This window comes from Malurus melanocephalus, unplaced genomic scaffold, assembly GCF_030028575.1.
Source record: "Malurus melanocephalus ecotype Western Australia unplaced genomic scaffold, MMel_1.1 scaffold_39, whole genome shotgun sequence".
NCBI classification, from domain to species: domain Eukaryota; kingdom Metazoa; phylum Chordata; class Aves; order Passeriformes; family Maluridae; genus Malurus; species Malurus melanocephalus.
The window spans coordinates 3,038,956-3,060,172 of record NW_026623271.1 but is presented as its reverse complement, the minus strand read 5'-3'; the positions used below and the strand labels follow the sequence as shown (position 1 = coordinate 3,060,172).

General features: G+C 37.6%; 1 protein-coding gene across 1 annotated transcript in view; it reads right to left on the bottom strand.

The window, feature by feature from the left end:
* Window positions 1-5,982: 5,982 nt before the first annotated feature.
* PIK3CG (phosphatidylinositol-4,5-bisphosphate 3-kinase catalytic subunit gamma) overlaps window positions 5,983-21,217 on the bottom strand; it is a 33,127-nt gene continuing 17,892 nt past the window's right edge. Inside the window, exons 6-11 of the mRNA XM_057364526.1 lie at window positions 20,177-20,323; window positions 18,874-18,964; window positions 15,606-15,736; window positions 14,887-14,998; window positions 12,851-13,008; window positions 5,983-8,360 (exon numbers count right to left, since the gene is read on the bottom strand). Coding sequence (XP_057220509.1) covers window positions 8,079-8,360; window positions 12,851-13,008; window positions 14,887-14,998; window positions 15,606-15,736; window positions 18,874-18,964; window positions 20,177-20,323 — 921 coding nt within the window. The 3' untranslated portion in view covers window positions 5,983-8,078. The remainder of the gene's footprint in view (window positions 8,361-12,850; window positions 13,009-14,886; window positions 14,999-15,605; window positions 15,737-18,873; window positions 18,965-20,176; window positions 20,324-21,217) is intronic.

Here is a 21,217-nt window from a genome sequence, read left to right as displayed (position 1 = left end):
ATGTTTGTTGCTGACTGTTACTTTAATAAATTCACTGCAGRTCCCTGACGTAGCAAACACTGCTGCATGGTAACTCACAGCTATGAACATTCTCCAGATCATAAACTCCCTCTAGTCTATTTATCTACCAGCAAAGTATTTGCTTGCATCTTTCAGGGGAGCCCATTCTCCATGAACAAAGTAGCGTTAAGACAAGTGCAAGACACAAAACAGTGGTTGAAGGGCAAGCTAATATACATTCTTACTTTCAGCTTGGTATGAGGCTTTTGCAAACTATWGATTTTAGGGAAAAGTACATGGTAAATTAACAAGAAACATATTGCTTCTGGCAATTTGTAGAGTCTAAATGGCATCTATAAACGTGAAAATGCACTGAAGATTGATGTTTCTTCATGGTACACCACTCCCCTTGCAGCCTGTGAGCTTTGTGGGGCTCTGTCACAGTCTGATTTACTGTATTGTCAGCTCCCAAGTTGTTTGATTGAGTTTGAAAAATTAGCATAGTAATCAGCTGTCACAGGTAATGGTTTCCCCTGAGTTCAGAAAGAGCAGCTGCCAGYTCCTGCTGTGCTCTGTTGGGTGCGCTGGGCATTGCTGCCAAAGCTCTTTGGGTTCTGGCTCTGGGGTTTTGAACAAACAAAGCAGTCTCTAGCTATTTTTGATCATTCTTGCGGGGGAAGTGCACAGCCCACTSTCCCTGCATGCACCTTTTGAGAGGTCTCCCCAGTACCTTTCTCTTGAGTGAATTAGGTCTGTTTGTTGTAATGACCAGGTACTGTTTCTGCAGTCCAGACTCTCTYTTTGCCTTCCACAGATTTTTGGTAGCCAAGAATAATTTGTTGTTCTGCAAGTAAACCAGAATTCCTAAATCCTCCTCAAGGACCAATTGTCCTAAAAAATTCAAAGTGTCATTGGTCTCATTTTATCTTCTAGTGGGCACTGAGCAGTTTGGGGGAATTACTGAGTTCTCCAAATGTTGGGTGTTTTTTTTCAGCCTTTTATCATGATATTTTTTTCCTATGGGCTTCTGTGTTTCCATGCCATACTTTTATGTCTTTTAAATCATTCTGTTTCTGGATTTGTGAAATTTCGGACATCTTTGTAGACAAATATTTCTATATTTCTTTTCCCTGTTGAGTGGAAATGTTCTTACCTAAGTGTTTGTTCTACACCCATGGAGTTTCTCCCTGTAACAGTTCCAACAAATTGTCCACTTCTAATGGTCTTTAAATCATGTTTCAAGGCTTGTGGCATCCTTGTTTGGAGGTCTTGCTGTGAACTATGTGACATCTGCTGTATTACAACAAATCCTGGCAAGCTGTTCCGAGGTATGCTGTGGTCTCTAAGACTTTTTTGGCAAGATGGAGCATTTAATTGTTTTCCTGTGATTCAGTTTCTCTTATAAATGACACAAATAAATATTTCTTGAAGTTTATATTTGATGCTGTTGTAAATTAGAATATAGCAATTATAAGGACTTTTCCATATATCTTTTTGATTGGCCTATGCCTTGTGAAGATGGTATTCCAAAGGGTGCTTGCTCTCTGAAGCATTGCTGTCCAGAAGGTACTAAAAGCAAGTGAGTTTCCTCTCAGAAAGTGCAGTTGCTGATGTTGCTGGCTAGATTGACCACAGTGCTGGACAGCATWCGTACGTGATACCAGGTGGGACAACTGGACTGCAATGGCCCCACATTATTGGGTTTTTTTTGAGTATTGGACATTTTGAGCCCTTGGAAAAGGGCTGCATTTCTCTTACTGCACTTAACTGCATGAAGATTTATCCACTTTTCCAGTCAAATGCATATTCACGATGAARTTCCTTTTCTACCTTTAGCCCATTGATAATAGTAGTCAGGAGAGTGAACAYAGAGCATTAAACTTGGGAAAGCTTTGTCTTTGCACCTTGAAGCATATGCACACAGCTTTTCCTCATTTCTTTTGCTGTTTGTTTCCTGTTCAGAGCCAGAATTTTTAGTAARTTTCTCTGAGTGCARGCGCTGACAGCATCTCCAGCTACCRGTACTTTTGACTATTGGTTCTTTTGCTGACATTCAGCTGTGCATATCCTGGCTGTCAGACACAGACAGTTTAATCTGGTTTTAGATTTTGAGGTCCAAGTAGCAGCAACAAGACAATAGAAATGAGGAATTAGGGTGAAAATCCTGAAGCAGCAGTAGCAGCAGTAACAACAGCAGCAGCAGGAGGGAACGGTCATTCATATTATGGTTTTACCACTGATTATATAAAAGACAAAAGTTTATGTTTTATAAGCTCTGTTTATTGTCATTGAATAGTCCTGATAACACCACTACTTACACGGCATGAATCCTGTGAAAGGGTGAAAGGGCTTTTCAATAACATTCTCTACCTGCTGAGGTCTAAACCCTGCAGAACACATAGCTCACCCTGGCACTTAAGCCCTGACTCCACACCCATTTTTGCCTGAGGTGGTGCCACTGGGTACCCATTCCCCTGGGAGGGTGCAGCTGCACCCAATGGCCTCCTCTTCAGCATGAAGCTGGTATCAATCTCCACAGGACCTTCAAATCTCTGGTCTTGTTAGAGGCCACGCTTCACCCTGACCTTGGTGTGTTGTTCCAATGACAGAATCCTAAAGACTGTCCTCCGAAATWCTAATGTGTGGCTAATTAGCATCTTCCTGGAATAAGAGGTCTGTGGTACATGAAGAATAATTGCCTGCCTTTGCATGAACAATCTCCTTGATTTAAAAGGTCCCTGCCTAGAGTGTTTTAGTTTCAAACTACTTTAAAGTTGSTGAGATCCCTGGGTATTTTTCTCTCCAGGCAGGCAGAATGGCTGTTTTACAAGGTTTGGAAAACATATCATAGTCTGTGAGAAGGAAACAGGTTTGTAAAACAGAGATGCTGTCATGAACGGCATCAAAATGAAGGATAATTTTGGCTCAAGGGAAAGCATTTCCTGAGGAGACCTGTTTATTTCACCAAGATTCTTTCGTGCAGACATTTGACAGCTGAGCAGAAGATCTGCCATTCTGCATCAGAGACAGAGTCTGTCCAGGCCAGTATCCTGTCCCTGACAGGGACCAGCTCCAAATACTTGGCAGAAAAATGCATTTCCATCATGATGGGAAATAACATCCTCATGTGAAAGATTTAATGCCAGTACCAGACACTTGGAGTTSATTAGGGGAAGAAACACTAGACTAACTTTTGGGGGTTTGGATTTTTTTGTTAATCTCAGGTTGTTTAAAAGTATATACACTGAGCAAAATTTAGTTCTGGCCATATCTTGAATTTCTAATGAACTCTTTATCATGAACTGCATTGTGGCAGCATATTTCTTAAGTTATTGACATAGCCCTCTTAGCCTTTTGCAGGATAATTAGTTTTGATATAGAAAGATATATTCAAAGGCAAAGGAAGATCTAGTACAAATTCTGAGCTTTAGTTTTAACACTGTTTTGTATTATGGGACACTAACATTTCTATTTTCTTTCTATTTCTCCTTTTAGTGATCTTTTCTGGGTAGTCTTCATTACATTAGATTTGACTTCTCTTGTGTATCTATTCACTGTTTATCTTATACAGAAATGCTGCTACCTACAGTGTCTTATTTTCCTTTTTTTTTCTTCACACACTTGATAAATGGTGCACAGTAGTGAGCTCTGAGCATAGGCACTAGACCAAAGGCAGCTTTGAGAGCATGGTGACTCCTAATGCTGAACACCGAGTGACTGCACCCAGGTGTGGGATGTGCTCACACTTAGGAGATACAGCACTTCTGCCATGCACAGGAATCTTTTGTTAGCTAAAATTAACTGGCACGTGTTTCTGGCAGTGCTGCTGCTGTTTCCAAAGTGACAGCCTCTTCTTTTGCATTCTCAGGAGAATACCTGAGAAATGGCACATCTTCTAAACACTGCCTATCTGCCTTCCCCAGCMTGCAGAGGGCTCTTGCCATGTCAAGTGCTGCCAGGCACCCTCTGAAACAACAAACCCCCATTCCCAGGGGAAGGAAGGAATCTTTCCTGTCCATTGTCCACTCGCTTATTATCAACAGACAGGTCATCAATCTCTCTCTTGCCAGATTTGAGACCCACTGATGCACAAAAAGCCAGGAGAAGCCGTATCCTTTTGACTGTCTCCTTTTATCAGCAGACTAGAAGAGGTCACCAATGCCCCTTTTCTCTAAAGACATAATGATGTGCACACCTCACATGGCTATAACCACATCATTTGTATCTCTGGTCAGTCCTTGTTATTCACTGTATAACTGTGACAAACAGTTCCTTCTCTCTTATTTCTCTCCTCCAGCACAAATCTTACTTWCTGTCAGTGTGCCACAAGATTTCAAATACATTAGTACCTTTTYGGGCCAGTTCTGCCTTCAAACGCAGACTGGGGTGGACATGGCAGGAATCTCTCCCTGTAAACCTCTCTCTAGGAGAACTGACAGTTTCTGGAGCGTTACTTCTAACATATATTGTATAAGCTGCAAGAGAAGATTCATGAAAGCACATCATTGTTATTCAGAAACTTCAGTGTTGCAGGGATGCTCAGAGCCCAGCAGACTCTGCAGATGGTTTGGAATCGCAGATAATAATTTCTTCTTTTTAAGACTACTTTATAATGTAGTCTGCATAAAGTCATTAGCACAGAGTCTGAACTCTACACCATCCTTGAGACACATGGATTTGCAGAATGCTGCTGGTAGTCRGGAAAAAAGTTTTTAATAAAAATACAATGGTCATAATTCCCATTGTTGTTTTTCTAAAGTCATGTGTTCATATCTGTATTTCTGTATCATTGATCATATTTTAGATAAAAACCTGCTAAACACATTAAGTCTCAATAYTCTGTTAATGATAGATTAAACACTTGTAACAAGTGCAATGASGATCTAAATATAATCACATTGTACACCTTAGCTCCATTTCAACTTCTCTTCCTGTTCTGGAATATAATTAGGATGGAGCCTTGGGGACACACTCACTGCTAACCAACACRTTGATGACCTTGCTGAGGCCAAAGAAGATGTCAAGTCACAACTGAGTTTGAGGCACTGACACTAAGAATAGATTCAAATTTCCACTGTAGGTGCAGTCGTAATGTGAATGAGACCACCAAAAAATTTAAAAGAGCTCAAAGACAAAGTAGCCCTTAAAATAATTTTCAAGAAATAATCTTAAGGTTAACAGAGACAATGATGATAATTGTGACATACACAGAAAAATTAGCAATCTTCTTTTTCTGTATGCWGTGTTAGAACCTCTGTAAAAGATTAGTGGCTAGTGACTAATCTACATTTCCTGATTTATAATCCTTAAAAATCAGYTATTCTGWAGGGCTGATGTGTTTATGCACTGGGAGACTCAGGAAATTGTGGTTCAGCCTCCTGCTCCAGCAGTGGCATCTGTGCTACAGCTCCAACTCTCCAAGCCTTGGGAATGCAGCAGCAGCTGTGGAACAGGACAGCCRTGCTCTGTCTGGGACGTGCACAGCTCCTGTCCTTGTGCCCATCTCCTCACCTGAAAAGCAGTTCCACTGCACYCTGAGGCTGCACTGCCTTGAACCACATCTCTGCATTGCTTCTCCTCGTGCCAGGGCTTGCCAGAAAACAAGGTCAGTGGTGGGTGGAAGTTTCCAGAGGGACACAAAATCCAGCCAATAATCAGCTGCATGATCATGCCCACAGTTTGCTCCCTAGGTAAAAAGATTTGGCAGCTACTTTTGATCTCCCAAAAGTCAGGCTGGCAAACACCCAGCACCCAGAAGACACAAGGCAGCCCAGCCATAGGCTGCATGGGAAAGGAAAGCAATGAAAATTCTGGGAATTAGCTCAGCASTGAAGTGTTTCAGGTGTCTGTAACAAACACAATTCAGTACAGCACATTGTAAACTGCTGATAAAAACCATCAGTGCAAGTTTAGTACAGGACTAAACTGCTTTCCTCTGGGTGCAGATCTCTTGCTTTCCTGCAAACGGAGGCTGCTTCAAGAATGCCATGAAGTTTCCCTTGAAGTTGTGATTAGCATTTATTTCCCATGCTAGAATTAAATTTAGCACTTGATCTACTTATTTTTTAAAACTAAAATCTTCAGACTTTTCTTTACAGAACAAACCAGGAACGAATAAAGTGCTCTTAGAAAGTCGCAGTATTCTGTTCGCATTTTACAATTACAATAATTGCAATTCTATTACTACAGACTATTAAAATTTAAGATAKCTGACATTTTTCAGTTATTAATATGGAACTAAACCAATTCATCTGAGTGGGACTTTGAATATGAATTCTTACTGAAATTAAGTAGTCTTCAAGAAACTGGATAAAAAATATTTACTTGTATTTTGGGCTAAGCTGCTTATTTATGAATAATGATCAAATTAATAGAACATGTCAATTTATTTCAGATCTATAAAATACAAATCTAAAAAATATCATTTTACAGACAATATTCACCATTTAGTTTATATTTTAGTATGTTCTAAAGCCTATCTTACACAGAATAATAATGTAACAGAATACCAAAATAGTCTACATTTTAACCTTAGAGATTTCCTTAACTGTAGTCTACCATTTACATCAAAAATTGTTGTGCATAAGTAACCTATTAAACATCTACATTTCAACAATAGATTGGCTACATCTCATAACTGAGACACCAATTACAGTACATTTATTAAAAATCCTTCAAGAATGCACTCAGTAGTAACAGTAGTTAAAATCATAATAGTTWTGTGAAATGATCAAAGCAAATGATAACAGAATTTTAAAATTCAGTTAATCATTTATATGTAATGTAAAGCCCATGTAACACTACAAAGAAGGAAGAAATTACATGGGCACAAGTGCAAAAAAGCCATCCTCTCTTTGGTAAAAATCAATTAGCAGGAAGTATACCATCATAATTTAAGTCAAAGACTAATTCAGGCTRTATGTTTTTTTCCTTTCCTACCATAGGCAGACTTGATTTGCAGGTGTTCTACAGCAGAGAAGTTAAAATTCTACTTAACACTGCCCACTTTTTCCTCTTTTAAGTTTAAATATTGAAATTAAAGATAAAGTTATTTTTTTTATTTCATAAATATCTTTTCAGTAGTATTGTTTCTTCAAAAATTTAAAAATAAATAGCAAAATATACACAACTTCAAAGATAAATTTAATTCCTTCTAGGTATATCCTGGAAATATATCATCAAGGAATAAATAACTTTGGGCTTCTCAGGTATTTGGTAAAATGTCAATTACTCTTACATAAGGAGTTTTCTCTGAGGGATAAGGAAGTACCATTRCTTTTCTACAAAGCTTTTCCTATAGAGGTGGAATTTTAATAACTTTACAGTAAGCATATAATCTGTAATATATTATGGATGTTCCCCACTAAAAAGTACAGTAAAAAATCTTTCAAAATTAATCCTTCAGAATTTCATGTTCATATCGAGGAACTTCCAGGTAACTATGAGGTTCTCCTGGCAGGACAGTCAAGATTGATTGTCTGTGTCAGGAGGTTACAGTAACTGTAAGGCAATTTCCTCCAATAGCAGAGCCAAAGCTCTTTTCTACTGACAACATCTAAAAAATCCAGAAAGGACAAAATGTTGAGKCATGGACAAAAGAGAAGAATGTGGGTGAAGAACACTTGTGTGTAAACCATCCTGAGACAGATGTGGATTGTCTACAGATATTTCACTACAACCACAGATTTTAAATAAGTTATTCTGGTTTTGAAGAACTTGACCCCGTGAACAATTAAGGTAAGCTCATAGGGAGGTTGTAGGTTAYTGTCTTACTCAAGCTCCTCCTTTTATTATCTGAAATTGTTGCTAAAGAAAGCAAAAAATAATCCAAGCCATATCAGAAAAACAACTAGTTAAAAGGATCCAGCAACTTAAAGTCTTTAGAAATCAATTAAAAAATCTTATCTGCAGGAAGATCTTTTGGAGGGGCAGAGCACAAGTCCTTGCCTTTTTACAAGATCCACTTAAGCTGCCAGAAGAGTAAAGGCAATTTTGACTGYTCATTTATTCAGAATTCATAAATAACATGTAAATTCACTAACCTCCTATTCACACCCACAGTTAATTTACATAAAGTATTAAGCAGAATGCTTTTCTACCCCTTGTTTGATTCCAAGCACRAGATGTAAAAACCAGTTAAACTGCACAGTCCAGCCCTTATCTCTGCAAACCTCTATCTGATCAAGAAAATGCTTTTTGGCATCTTCTTCACTTTTCCCTACAGTCAGTGCATCCCTGATATATTCAATATCTTCTTTGCTGGTTAATTGGGGCATTCCAGTCATTAGCATCATGGAGAACAGGATGATCAGCAGGTTCGTGTGGTGTCGGAGAGCTAAATAAGCCTTCACACATACTTCCTGTGAGAGAGAAGAGTTTTTTGTTAATTGATGAGATGAATTGAGAGAGATGGTGCAGGAATTTCACAGGACTCRCATTAACCAATGCCATTCAATCACTCAAGTTTATCAATCAGAGAGAGGAGACCCAACAGGGCCGTTCACCTGAGTAGAAACGTGACACAAATTTCTGCACTGCTGCTTAGTGTAACTTCATTCACCACAAGAACTGTTTGGGTGTACAACTAACAGTTCTTAATCCTACACTAATTACTAAAGCATAAAWCCTTAGCCTCACCAGAATTTCAAATTAATTTCCCTGCCATATAACCTCTTTCTGTGGCTGTTAAAAGAGACAGCAGTAATTCACCATCTTCCTTTCCTGTTGGGATATTCCCATTTAAAGGCTGTGGCTGGCAAGTGATACTGAACAAAGCAGCACCTCCAGGGGATTGCTCTTCATTTTCTATAGATGTCTATTAACTTTACAGTGGTGACGGATTATTTAACAGAGAAGATTTTTCAGGCTTGATGTTCTAAGGAATTTTTCCAGCTGACAGCTYGAGTCTTCAGGCACTCTGCCTTGCTATAGGATTTCTATCACTATGTACTGTCATTCTGGATTTCATAGACTTTTTTAATAGCTTTTTCATTTCCATGTATAAATTATCTTAACAACAGAACTTTTAGAAGAATTAAATATCTGCCGCTTGGAAAAACATATAATGCTTTTAAAAATAGTATTTCCTGCTAAGCGACTAATATATAAACTGAAATTATTAGGTCTTATAATAAATTTATAACCCATTTACTGGTAGAAATAAGAACAATGCAATGAAGACATCAATCATCAATCAACTAGAAATTAGGCCTGCAATGCAGTAATGTAAAAATATGAAAAGTATTTCCAAGAAAGTTGTTGTTATTCAAACCAAAGCTGAAACAATGCTAGTTTTTACCCAAAGAAATATTCAATGTAACTTTTCCACAATGGTATATTAACTTCTTTAAGAATTCTTAGGAAATCCAAATATTTTAATGTAAACTTCCAACAAATCCCATCAGCCCCCTAGAACATGGGGTTGGTTTTATTTACAAGACGTGTGTTTTCTTTCTTCCTCTGAAAAAGGAARAAGTGCACAATTAATCTTAATATCTATCACTGTTCACATCAGCAACACYAGGACAGCCAACCAGACAGATTAGGAAAATACTAAGGAAGGAAGATGATATATGGAAGATCTATCTGTACGATTTMTTTTCTATTGCCCCAGAACTTAAATCTTTCACTCTGTTTCCAAATAAATTCGGTCCTGAAATAAGATCCTACTTATCAACTCCAATGTTAATTTATTTCTAAAGAAGTAAAAGATAAAATGCAATGGTCAAAGCACAATTTACAATAGAAAACACCATTACCTTATCACAGAGAATAGTTTCTCTCCATTATTGCACAAATAATAATAAAATACAATAAAAAAAGAAATTTCACTTTTGTATTATCAACTTCAAAGAGAGAAATCTCATCAAAAGAGTTTGTGTGTTTTGTTCCCGTTGAAAGAGATGAAAGGTCTTTATAGTWATATCAAAGAAGGTTTTACATTTCTGTATGGATGATGTACCTCACTGCTTTGGGTGTCTGAGACAGAAAAACAATTATGCAGTCAAGAAAAACCTGGTATCACTGCATCTCAAAGGCAGTCCTTTCCAGGAATTCAAAAGATTTAAAAAACCTGCATCTGCCTGTTACAGTTATTTATTCAGACAGGAACTGAATGTAGTTTTGTATTTGTATCTTCCAAGAAAACAAATTTGTACGCTTCTGGGAGAGGCAGAGAGAACCAAAATAATCCAGGTRATAGGTAAGTGTCAAGGGTATGTACGTGTTTACTGTGGGATTAAGAAGAAAGCTGCTAACTCATCTAAAGCCATAGGCAAAATGAGAGGAGCTGAGGAGAAACCAAAATCCCATTGTCCAACAGAAAAAAAAAGGACAATGATCTTGAAAGTCTGAAACTGTCCTAAATATYATTGCCCTAAAATCCAGGCATTTTTATAATATAAAGTGTCCAAGTTCTGCTACATAGGCTATTACTTCCCTGTAAAGTATACTAGAAATAAATATTTCTCAATGATGAATTGTTTACCTTTCTGCTTTCTGTTACCTTTGTTTGACAAYCAAATACATGAGRTTTTKTAAGGAAATWGTGTAGAARARTTGGATTAGCACTGAAAATACAGAYTTCTATATTATCAAATCAGCAGAGTAATRAAAAAATAAGTAAATTAAATCAAATTAATAAAAATGAGTTCATACTTAATGAACAAACTATCAAAGACAATTTTAGTTAAATTAATAATAGGTAGGTGGAAAAAGCTCAAAAATGGCTACAAAGATCTTWGGTTAGGCTTTCTCAAAGTTTCTACCAGGAAGAAATGAAAAAGTTTGTGTGCATAGGAATAAGAGAGTTGATGGGTTTCAGCCAAAGGCYGGAAAGGAAATGCCACCACATATGACACTTACAGCAAGAGAAATCTGGGCAGTACCAAGGCAGCTGAAAAATTCATAGATGGAACAGAAAAACACACTTCTTAGGTTAAGTCATGYTTAAATACATGTTTGTGATGAGGACAAAAGATCATCAAATACTGCYTCCTTCTAAGCATTTCTGCAATGTCATTAATAACCTCTGGCCTCTAATTTTTATTAAACCATCATAGCAAATGGAAACAAAAAGGGAAACMAAATTTAGATTAAGAACTAATAGAAAAGAACTTCATTGCTAGTTCAGAGAATTGCCAGGCCACGGACAGCCTCAGAAGTTTACTAATAATAAACTATACTCTTCTGCAGTGAACTTCAGTCAAAGCTACTTGACTTTTTAACCTTCTTCAGCATCTGCAATATTAGCCCTGGCTAGCACATCTGTATGRACTGTGTCCAGTGGATCACAAGAGAAATAAAATTTTATAAAAGTAGGTGTTTTAAGTTATTAAAACCACCAAAGACTGTAAAAAACAAAGGAGTCTAACAAAGCACAAACTGTTTTAATGTAGTCAAGTTCAAAATAATGAGATGCTCTTAAAAATTAATGAAGGATAAATGCTGAGACTTTCTCATTAATACATGAATGACTCAGCAGGCACAGTGAATGAATACCATAATATTAGGAATTATGATGGTACATGTCAACCGAAAAGTGAAACTATAATTTTGGGGTTTTTTTATTCTGGCCATGTAATTAAAACATACATTTTTCATAACAAAATATGTGATGCAGATCTTGCTCTCTGTTACTCTTTTACTTGTAAAGAAGTATTTTAACTTTCTTTTTACTGGTGTTTGAGACAGAGATTTTTAATATACTACTGCAATGTGGTATGTAAACAGTAGCTATTGAAGCAGAACTATACATGAACTTACATTTTTTGGTCAGTTTATTGTTGTCTGTGCCTAAATGTTCTCACTTAAAATGCCCAGGTCACATACCACCATCACAGTTCACAACAGTAAAGCACATTGATTACCTTTTATTTGGCTAAGGAGAACCAGATGGAAATGACACTGGTGCTATCACAGCATTCCTAAATTGTCTGCATTAGTGGGATAGTAGCAGTACTTAGAAATTAGTACCAGAGCAACAAAACCCAGGACTACATGATGGAGGCAAGATGTATTGAAGAGAGGCTAAGACCAAAATCACCTCAGACTGGTTTTGAAATTTGGGCTGCTAAAATAAAGATCAGATACTCTCTAAAGCCCTGGATGATCCATATATATGAAAACAACTTTACCTCAGCACAAACACCAACAGGTCTTTCAATTCTCCATTAGCACATTATCACACTTTTAACTACCTTCTGCTTCCACAACTGAACKCCTTCTTTGCCCAGGTCCTACACTAGTTTGAAGAATCACAACCTGTTTGGAAGTCCTCAGTTTCAAATAGAAGCAACAGAACAGATTTTTAACACCATCCATTTCTTCCAGAGTTAAATCTACCCATCTGCTTCACAAACCAGCATCAGATAGCTTAGGGTCACTACAGCTTTTGACTCATATGTACCAGTCCAAGCCCCAGAAYCTGGGGGCAGGATCAGGAGGGAATAACACTGGCAAAGCCAGCTGATGAATGCCTCATACCTGCTCATACTCCACAAAGGCTCTGCTTAGTGCCATGAGTTTCCTCTAACTGYACAAACACTGAAGCCCTCTGCAAAGTATTTTTGATGAAAACAAGAAAMAAAGAAAGAACCACTTATCTGGTCTGCTGCTAATGAGCTTTTCAATGTGCTTTTGTGAATATTTCAATTCTAGTTCCCATAATTGTACAAATAATTTTTACTCTTAGTTGGGCCTGACATATCTCGGAATTGTATTATGATTCAGTACATTTTGCTAACAATACCCAGGAGCCTAGACCTTTGAAAACCAAGACACTAATGTTTATTTCAGAGGGTAAAAAACACTGCAGCTTGATTGATTTGCAGCTAGATATCCATTCTTTTACCTGAAATTTATGGAAATGGAGACTTGTCTTCTTTCCGGAAGTTCCCATGACATACAGAAAATCTGGAGTCAGCACAAAAGGAACTCTCTCCTTATTAATTCCAAGGAAGCTTTTATAATTCCCAAGAATATGGCCAAAATCAATATGGAAAAGATTACCTTCATARAGAGAAGAAGTCACAGTTAAACATATACAATAAACTGCTAACATTTACTTGTATTCACAGTAGTTCCAACCCCTTTTTTTTGGTATATATGATCACTCTTAAGTTCAGCAGAAAATACTATTTCCTTTCTTTTTTGGGGGGAAAATATATAATTCTGCCTTCTTGGCAAAATTAACTTTCATTTCTCTTTGGCATTTGTTAAAAGTCAGGCAGAATTGCTGTATTTTCTAAACATACACTCACAGCTACCCAAAAAATCAGCCAAGGAAAGCTTGTGTCTCACATTCATAACAAYCAGAGCATCACTATATGGAAAAGGCTTGTGGATTACGTTTCAAATACCCATGGGATTCTGGCACTACCTATGTCCTTGGCAAACATCATTGACTAGAACATGCYTTCTCCTCACACACCTTCATTAGCAATTTCTAAACCACTCTGTATGTTCAAAGTCTGCATTGTCACCCTTTGGATAGCTTTGAGAGAGTAGAAGAGCATGAGTTCCCACAAAAGCCATGAAAACCTCTCCTTTTAAGGACCAATACACCTACAGGACTGCAGTGTGCTGCTATTCTTCACATTACTTTAATACTTTCAATGGCAGCTACGATAAGGATACAAGAGTATGGTTACTTAAAAACACAGATTTGTAGTAGTGGCACATGTATAAAAAAAAAAGATAAACCATCAAATTATATAAGATGATACTTAACAGTTATCTGTAGGTGGAAGATCTGGAAGATGTTCCAGATTTTAAACCAGCTTTAAAGTTCCCCCAGCCTACCAAATCTGACTCTCTGCAGACCTCTCAGACTCACATCCTTCTGGCTCCTGAAGGCTCAAGACAGCTTCTTTAAAGACTCTGAGGCAAACCTGCTCATGACCATTACAGAATAACACTTTTTTACTTTTTTCTCTGTTTCCTTGTCTACTGACCTGTGCCTCATTTTCTGCCAGGGAACTAATACCACATTATAATATATATAATGTTGAAATTAAAGCACTCCTTTGTCATCTTTTCCTCAAAGGCTTCTGCTGACCTTTTTTACTGTAGTCTTCAATTAGCTAATTTCTGCCTTCAGGGTACTTCTTCTTTCTGTCCTTCGACTGATAAAACTTTCATATGATTAATATTAAATATCCAGCCTTCTAACTATTTTCCATCTCTTATCAGAGACTAATTATGAAGCAAAAGGATCATGAAACTAAAAGTGAATTCATTAGACCAAATAAAACTCCTCCATATGTACAGATTGTTCTGGGGTTCTTTCCATAGGAAAGTAAGAWTAAAGATGAAACAATTCATCCAGCTGTGGAAGTAACTTCCACAGTTTATAGAACAAAAAAACCTGTGAGTTTCTTCAAGAGGACTACAACCATCCCACAGATTTAGTAGGAAAACAAATACACTCCATGTACACTAATTTCTTATGGTTTTTTTTACAACAGTACACAAARCAATTACATTCCTCAGAAGTGAAAACAGTTCAGCAACATCTGAATTATGACAGAATTCAGTCTCACACATAAGATAGGTGAATAGCTATCTGCTTTATGAAGGTTTGGTGTTCAGACCTTAGATGCAGACAGTAGAAAAAATGATTTACATTTCTCATGACCCAGTTTGTATCAAAATGCTCCTTGAAAAATAACGGCATTATTAATGATAAATATCTACAGCCTGTATGAAACCCAACAGGGATGCAAGAACATTTCAATATCATAGGAGGACCTGACCTTGTAAACACCATTGACAGAACTGKATTATGTCTCTCCATTCATTGTTAAATGCATTATTTATTAAAATTAAACACATCTAGGGAAGTATAGACAATCTGCACATCTATGAAWTTCTCAAAAAATAACCCACCTGTTTCTGTAATCATGATGTTGTCATTGTGCCTGTCTCCTATTCCAAGCACAAAGGTTGCCACACAGTATCCAGCACAAGAATAAACAAATCTTTCCACAGCTGCCTGAAACTAAAAGTAAATCTTAGAGATGTTAAATGCTTCAGTGCTAGACATTAAATCACATTCAATCATTCTCTAAGTCATGTACCTTTCTGTTGACACATATCTATCAACAGTCTTATAAAATACACCACTGCACAGCAGAGATCAAGATCACAACCCTACACTGCACTCCCAGTGCTGGCTCTATCCCCCAGCACAGGATAGGAAAGCAGGATAGAGCTACTCATGCATTCTGAGAGGAAAAAAAGGTGGCAGAAAGCTGTAGTAGGGCAGTGGATGTACACAAGCAAAGGMGTTGTGAGCACCCAAACCTGTATCTAAATCCTCTAAAACCATATTGCCTTTGAGTTCTTAGATGTCCTCTCAATCTGTTCCTCATGTATCAATTCTAACTTCCAGTGACAGAGGAGTCATTTCAGAAGTATTTTGTCTCTCAGGGGTTTGGCTGCCAGCTGACACTAAAAGTTCTTTCACAGACACCCGCAGCTGTGCACAGGGAAAATGAACTGATTTTTCAAATTCCTGTAAGTAACAAATACAAACATATGGGATTTATGCTCGTAAATTAATAGGGTGCAACTGAAAACCCTACTTAAAAATTCAGAGAACTCACCTTCTCTTCAATCATACATCTCTCCTTGAGCCACTGATTTAGTATTTCATCCTTAAATGCACCWGTGTTACCAACCGTACTCTGTTGAATTTTGGCAATTGTTGTAGCATCTTTCACAATTTCGATCATTCCTAAAAAAAGTAAGAGAAAGATTAGAAGAAGTTATTAAATTTTTATCAGAACATATTAAAAATATGTACAATTAAATTTTAAACTGTGTTTAAAAATCAACTGCAGATCTTCATAGGTTATGAGCAGAAAATMATTTCACAAGGAACAATGGTTCGTGTTCATTCCCAGCCAAAACCAGTCAGAGCTCATAAACAGCCTGGCATCCAAACTCCTCCTCCTTTAAAATGGGTGTATCACATGATCAGTGAGGACCCTCTGCATAAGGCTTTTCCCAAGGAGAGGAACTACAACTGTACTGATTCCAATTCACATTCTCCCCAGCTTCTCTCCAAATTCACAAACATGAGGAACTGAAGAAAAGCTTCAGTGTTGCTGCAGTCTAGGGATGCATTGCCAGGGCTGTGGCAGAGGAAACAGAGCTGGCCCTTCTGCAGTAAATCCAATTTAAGCTTAAGTGTACATATACMCAGAAAGTTCAGAAATACCAGTACRCTGAGAGCTACAGCAGTGGGATTGCTGGTGCAAAGTTCTGGTTATCAGGGCCATGGGAYCTGTCCCTAAACTGAACAGACCCTCACCAAGGCAAACTGGCACATCACAGCAATATAGTGCAGAAACAAAGCCTTGTCCTCTTCATGCCAGGATGGCACATGATGGAGGGGAAGCTAGAGGGAARTGCAGAAATGGAGGCTGCAACACAACTCTACACTGTAGCCAAGACTAGCAAATGCAGTCTCGACTGGGCATGCCTGTATGGGGAAAGTCAGATTCTAGTTGAATTTATTTGGTAATTTGAAATAGTTTATTTTCTTCCACGGGTTCAAGTTCAATAGTATCTTCTAGCATCAGCTCAAGCTTGGAGATAAGCAAGCAAACAAAAATAACCCTTTCTTGCCAAAGCAATCCAAAGCACTTTCTGATATGTTTTCAATTTTACTCTCTCTGAAAGAAGATCAATTCTTTCTATTTACAATCCCACCCTTTTGCAATTACTGGAYTAWGTGCAAATTTTTCAGTAASAGGGTAACAACACAGCAATCCCTTYCTGTCTTCCATGCATGGCTGAATTCATGGCTGAATACCCCCAGAGGTATTTTCTTGTCTTTACAGTGGTCTGGATATGTTTGCCATAAAACTACTGCAGAAATATGAACTCCAACACCCACCACCAAGACCACCAAATTAAAARGCTTTGCATTTTGGTCTGTGCTTGTCAAGCTGCTCTTAATCTTCCGGGTGTGAGCTCCAGCTCATATTCCAGTTGTTGAAAAAGCTTTTCCTGCCGGTGCTCACAAATCTCCCTCTACCGGCCAACAGCTTCTTGATAGCGGGGGAGCAGAGCCGGCTCAGTGGCTGCGACGAGGAGAACAGTTGTTAGCTGGGCTGCATTCAGCTCACAGGGAGTGCAGCAGGAAATGCACCAGAGATCTATTTCTGGGGCTCTTTGGTTCTAAGGCAGGTGACTCSTCTAAGAGCCAGCTTGAACTTCTTAATTTCAGCAGTGATGCAGCACAGTAAGTGATAATTGCCTCACAGAGCAAGGAACATATGGACACGTCAAAGGGAGAGAGAGCAGGGTATGATCTTTCACCAGGGATACAGAGAAGAGAAAGTTCCTCCTACAGAGGTCTCCTTGGGAGTAGCAGTGGAGAGGACAGATGCTTCTAAAATTGCAAACTGCACTGAATGAAGATGCCTTTAACAGAATGAGAAAGCTTTACACAGGAGCAGATGCCAGCTCCAAATGTAAGACACCTGTTTCCCGTGCTCAGAGTAGAATGGGGTGCTGTCCTTGTGTCAATACACAGACACTGCCCAAGTTCTGKGGAAGTATTAAGAGGGAGGGGAGAAGCAATCTGGAAGAAGACCACATGTGAATATCGTGAAGGAATATTTGCATGCCACTACGCTTTGGTTCTGTTCCAAACAAGCATAAGCTCTACATCAAAGTGTCCCACATTGGGCGTTACTAATTTAGACTGCAGGTACTCTCAGCAAACCAAGCAGGAGTGTTTATATGATTAACCATGCCCCTACTGTGGTGCTAAAAGGATGCTAAATTCTTACATCTCTCCCATGCATGTAAGAAAACCAAATATTATTTCCTTGAGACAGAAGAATGGGGAATCAACTAAGAATTCATGAAAGAATAACAGAAGTCTGTAACTCAAATATGAAAATGCCAGAATCACAGACAGAATTCCTCCTTCTTCCTCCATTTTTTCAGTACATTGCATTATCTTGAGATAATTTTAAACAAAATTAAATCATACATTAAAAAGCTCTCTAAAAAATTAGTTTTAACACATCTGAATGAGAGGAAAYTCCCCCCCAACCTTCCTTATATTTATAGTTAGTTAGTATTTTGATGTACAATGTTCCATTTCCTTTATTATGAAAATTTTATCAATACATATTATTAAATTTTAAAACATTTCTATTAGGAGAAAAGAAACTCTCTCATGTCACGCTACCAGGTATTTCATCAGTGACTTTGGGTTTCCTGCATTGCTGAGATATCCTGAAATCAGAAGGATGTTAAAAAAACTTTTATGTGGAAATGGATCTTAGAGAGGAAGTATGTTACAAAAGTATATGAAAGARTTCTTAATTTTACTGGGATTTCTTACTTGATTTCTTCAACCACAAATTCTGAAAAATTGATCATCTGTGTTGCAGCAACTAATGCCTTGTGAGAAATATTGCCTGAGTATCCTGTTAAGTAGTGTTGTTGTTTCTATGTAGTATAGGGTATGAATGTTTAGGTCATGAGAAAAAAAAAAAAAAGTTTTGCTCTTTTCTCCATTTTATTCCAGTCAACACACCTTGAGTAAGTCATTCACTTTCACTGCTGTTTCATGCTAAATATTGTTATTAAAGAGAAATATTTCTATTAAATTTGCAGCACAACCCAAGCAGTTGGACTTGCACAGGAATCGCAGCCAGTAAAGCTGGTGCTGCAGCTGTAGGAAGGGCAGAAACCAATGCCAAGGTGCAACTGAAGGCTGCTCACAGAAGGTGAAACAAAGTGCTACTTACCTCAGGACCACAGTACATATTAGAACAGTTCTCCCATGCACATCTTCTGTAAATATATTATTTTGGGTTTCTAATCACAGTAAGTGTGATCACATACCTATTTTGTTCCCTGTAGAAATGCAACCATAAGGCAACAAACAAAGGTCCAAGGATTCTGCCTCCCAAATGGATTCCATAATTCGAAGAATCTAGCAAAATGGAGTGTATATGATAAATTATTTCAAATTATTTGAACATGACAGATTACTCATACAAATCACACTACCCTGACTTCTGAGATGGGGCTAAATTTACTTTGCTGTTTGATTAAGAGAAAAGTGTGCAGCCATTCAAGATAATCAGTTATAGACTGATTATAGGGTTTATATTTTTCATCTGTCCTGTGACCAGGCAATCTCTGCTTTTCTATAAGGTATTAATAAATATATTGTGTGATTTTTACATAAGGTAAGATGGAATGCATTAGAAAGTATGTTCATTTTTCCCTTAAATATCCCCCAAAACACTAACAAACCAATTGTCAGAAACTGAAGTAATGCTAGCTACTGATTTTTCATTTGTTAACTTCACTCATTGCATAAATAAATGATAAAAGTGCTTCATCAGAGAAACAGGTCATTGTGAACTAAGTAAGATTCCATCTCTAGAACAGCAAAATGTGAAGTATGTATGGCATATGGCAGGAAAAGCCAGGGTAACAGTATGTACCATGTCTGCCTGGGATGAAGCTCATTTTCTTCAGAGCAGCTTGTACAGTGCTGTGGTTTAGGTGGTGACCAAAGCAATGCTGGGAACACACTGATGTCCCAGTGTCCCAGCTGAACAGTGTCTGCCGAGTGCCAGTGCTGCCTGTTTTTTCACTCTACCTCAGTGTGACTGGGATGGGGTGCACAAGAGGTTGGGAGAGGACACAACGAAAATGACAGATGACCTGGACCAACCAAAGAAATACTCCATGCTGAACAACGTCATGCTCAGCAACAAAACAGGGAGGAAGAGATTATGTAGGTTAACCATCTTCTCTGCAGAAATGGTTTACCCATGGGATGTGGTGAGTGACTGCCTTAGCACCACTTGTTTTGTTTTCTTCCTCTGTTCTTCTACTTCCCCTTTGCTTATTAAACAATTTTTAGCTCAACCCACAAGTTTTCTTCCTTTTACTATTCCTTTCCTCTTTCGCCATCTCATGGGGTTAATCCATAGCACAGTAACATAAAAAACTAGTACAATAAAGATGATCAACTGTTGATATCAGCCTTCCATATAGAGTTTAAAATACAAAAGACAGCCTCGTATTTCCTATGGACAGTGAAGACAAGGTATACACACTTTGGAAAAGTAAAATTATTTTGAAATACTTAAAAATATTAATGTCTTTTTATAAGTTTTTGCTATCATACCTGTAAAATCAGCATGTCCTGACGGAGGTCATCTCCGTGTTTGAAGATGATGCCTATGGTTTCGTTTGACAGAGCGGTTGGATCTGCACATTTAAATTCAAGCCAGAGTGGCTTCTTCTTAGATGCCATTACTTTACATTTTTCTATCTGTGAAAGACACGTTTATTGCTTGCTAGCTGTTGTATGCCAACATCAACCCAAGTTACCTTTTTACACAGCAACTACAGAATAATTTACCAACTTCCACTCAGTTACACCACACGAAACCCACTGAAAGCACATGTAAAGAAGGGTGTTCAATTGCCATATAAAGCCTCCCTGAACCTGCACAACATTTAACCACTGTCCATGATAAAGGAAAAAGTGTATCTTGACATCCAAAATTTGATTTAGCTTGTAAATCTGCTTCAGACAGATTTAAAACAGGAATAGAGATTCTGACAAAACTGGAAAACGTGGACCTTCACAACAGTACTTTGACAGATGCTTTGCAAAACCAGAACATAATTATTGTCCAATGAAATTTACCACATCATCCACCCTTGTGACATCTAGCAACTACATTCCAGATCCTTGATGGAATTCCCATAGTAAATTATTCAAATTCATGGGGGAAATGGCATTTCTGAAACTAATTTAACAAAATCATTCATAAAATAAGAAACTAAATTCCTTATTTGATTTTATTATATTTTTAATATTGATAAATTCAGCACCGAAACTTCAGTATTTCAAATGTTTTCTCCAGTAATTATGGCTAATTCAACTGTAGTATATTTTACTTTCTATTCTGATTCRTTGTTGAACATAACTATATACAATAAAGCCATCTAACATTTAAAAAAATACCCAAGTGCACGTCAGTATTTGAGAGCTGACGGAATCCGTGACATACAACTATTTTCATATATTCTCATTTCATAAATTCAAGTTCTGAGCCTGTAGCTTAAAACAAAATAGCTTTTACCATCCTTATTTTCAAAAAGGAAAGCAGTTTTTAAATATTTGAACTTACCAGAAACTCTGATTTTGCTTCTAATA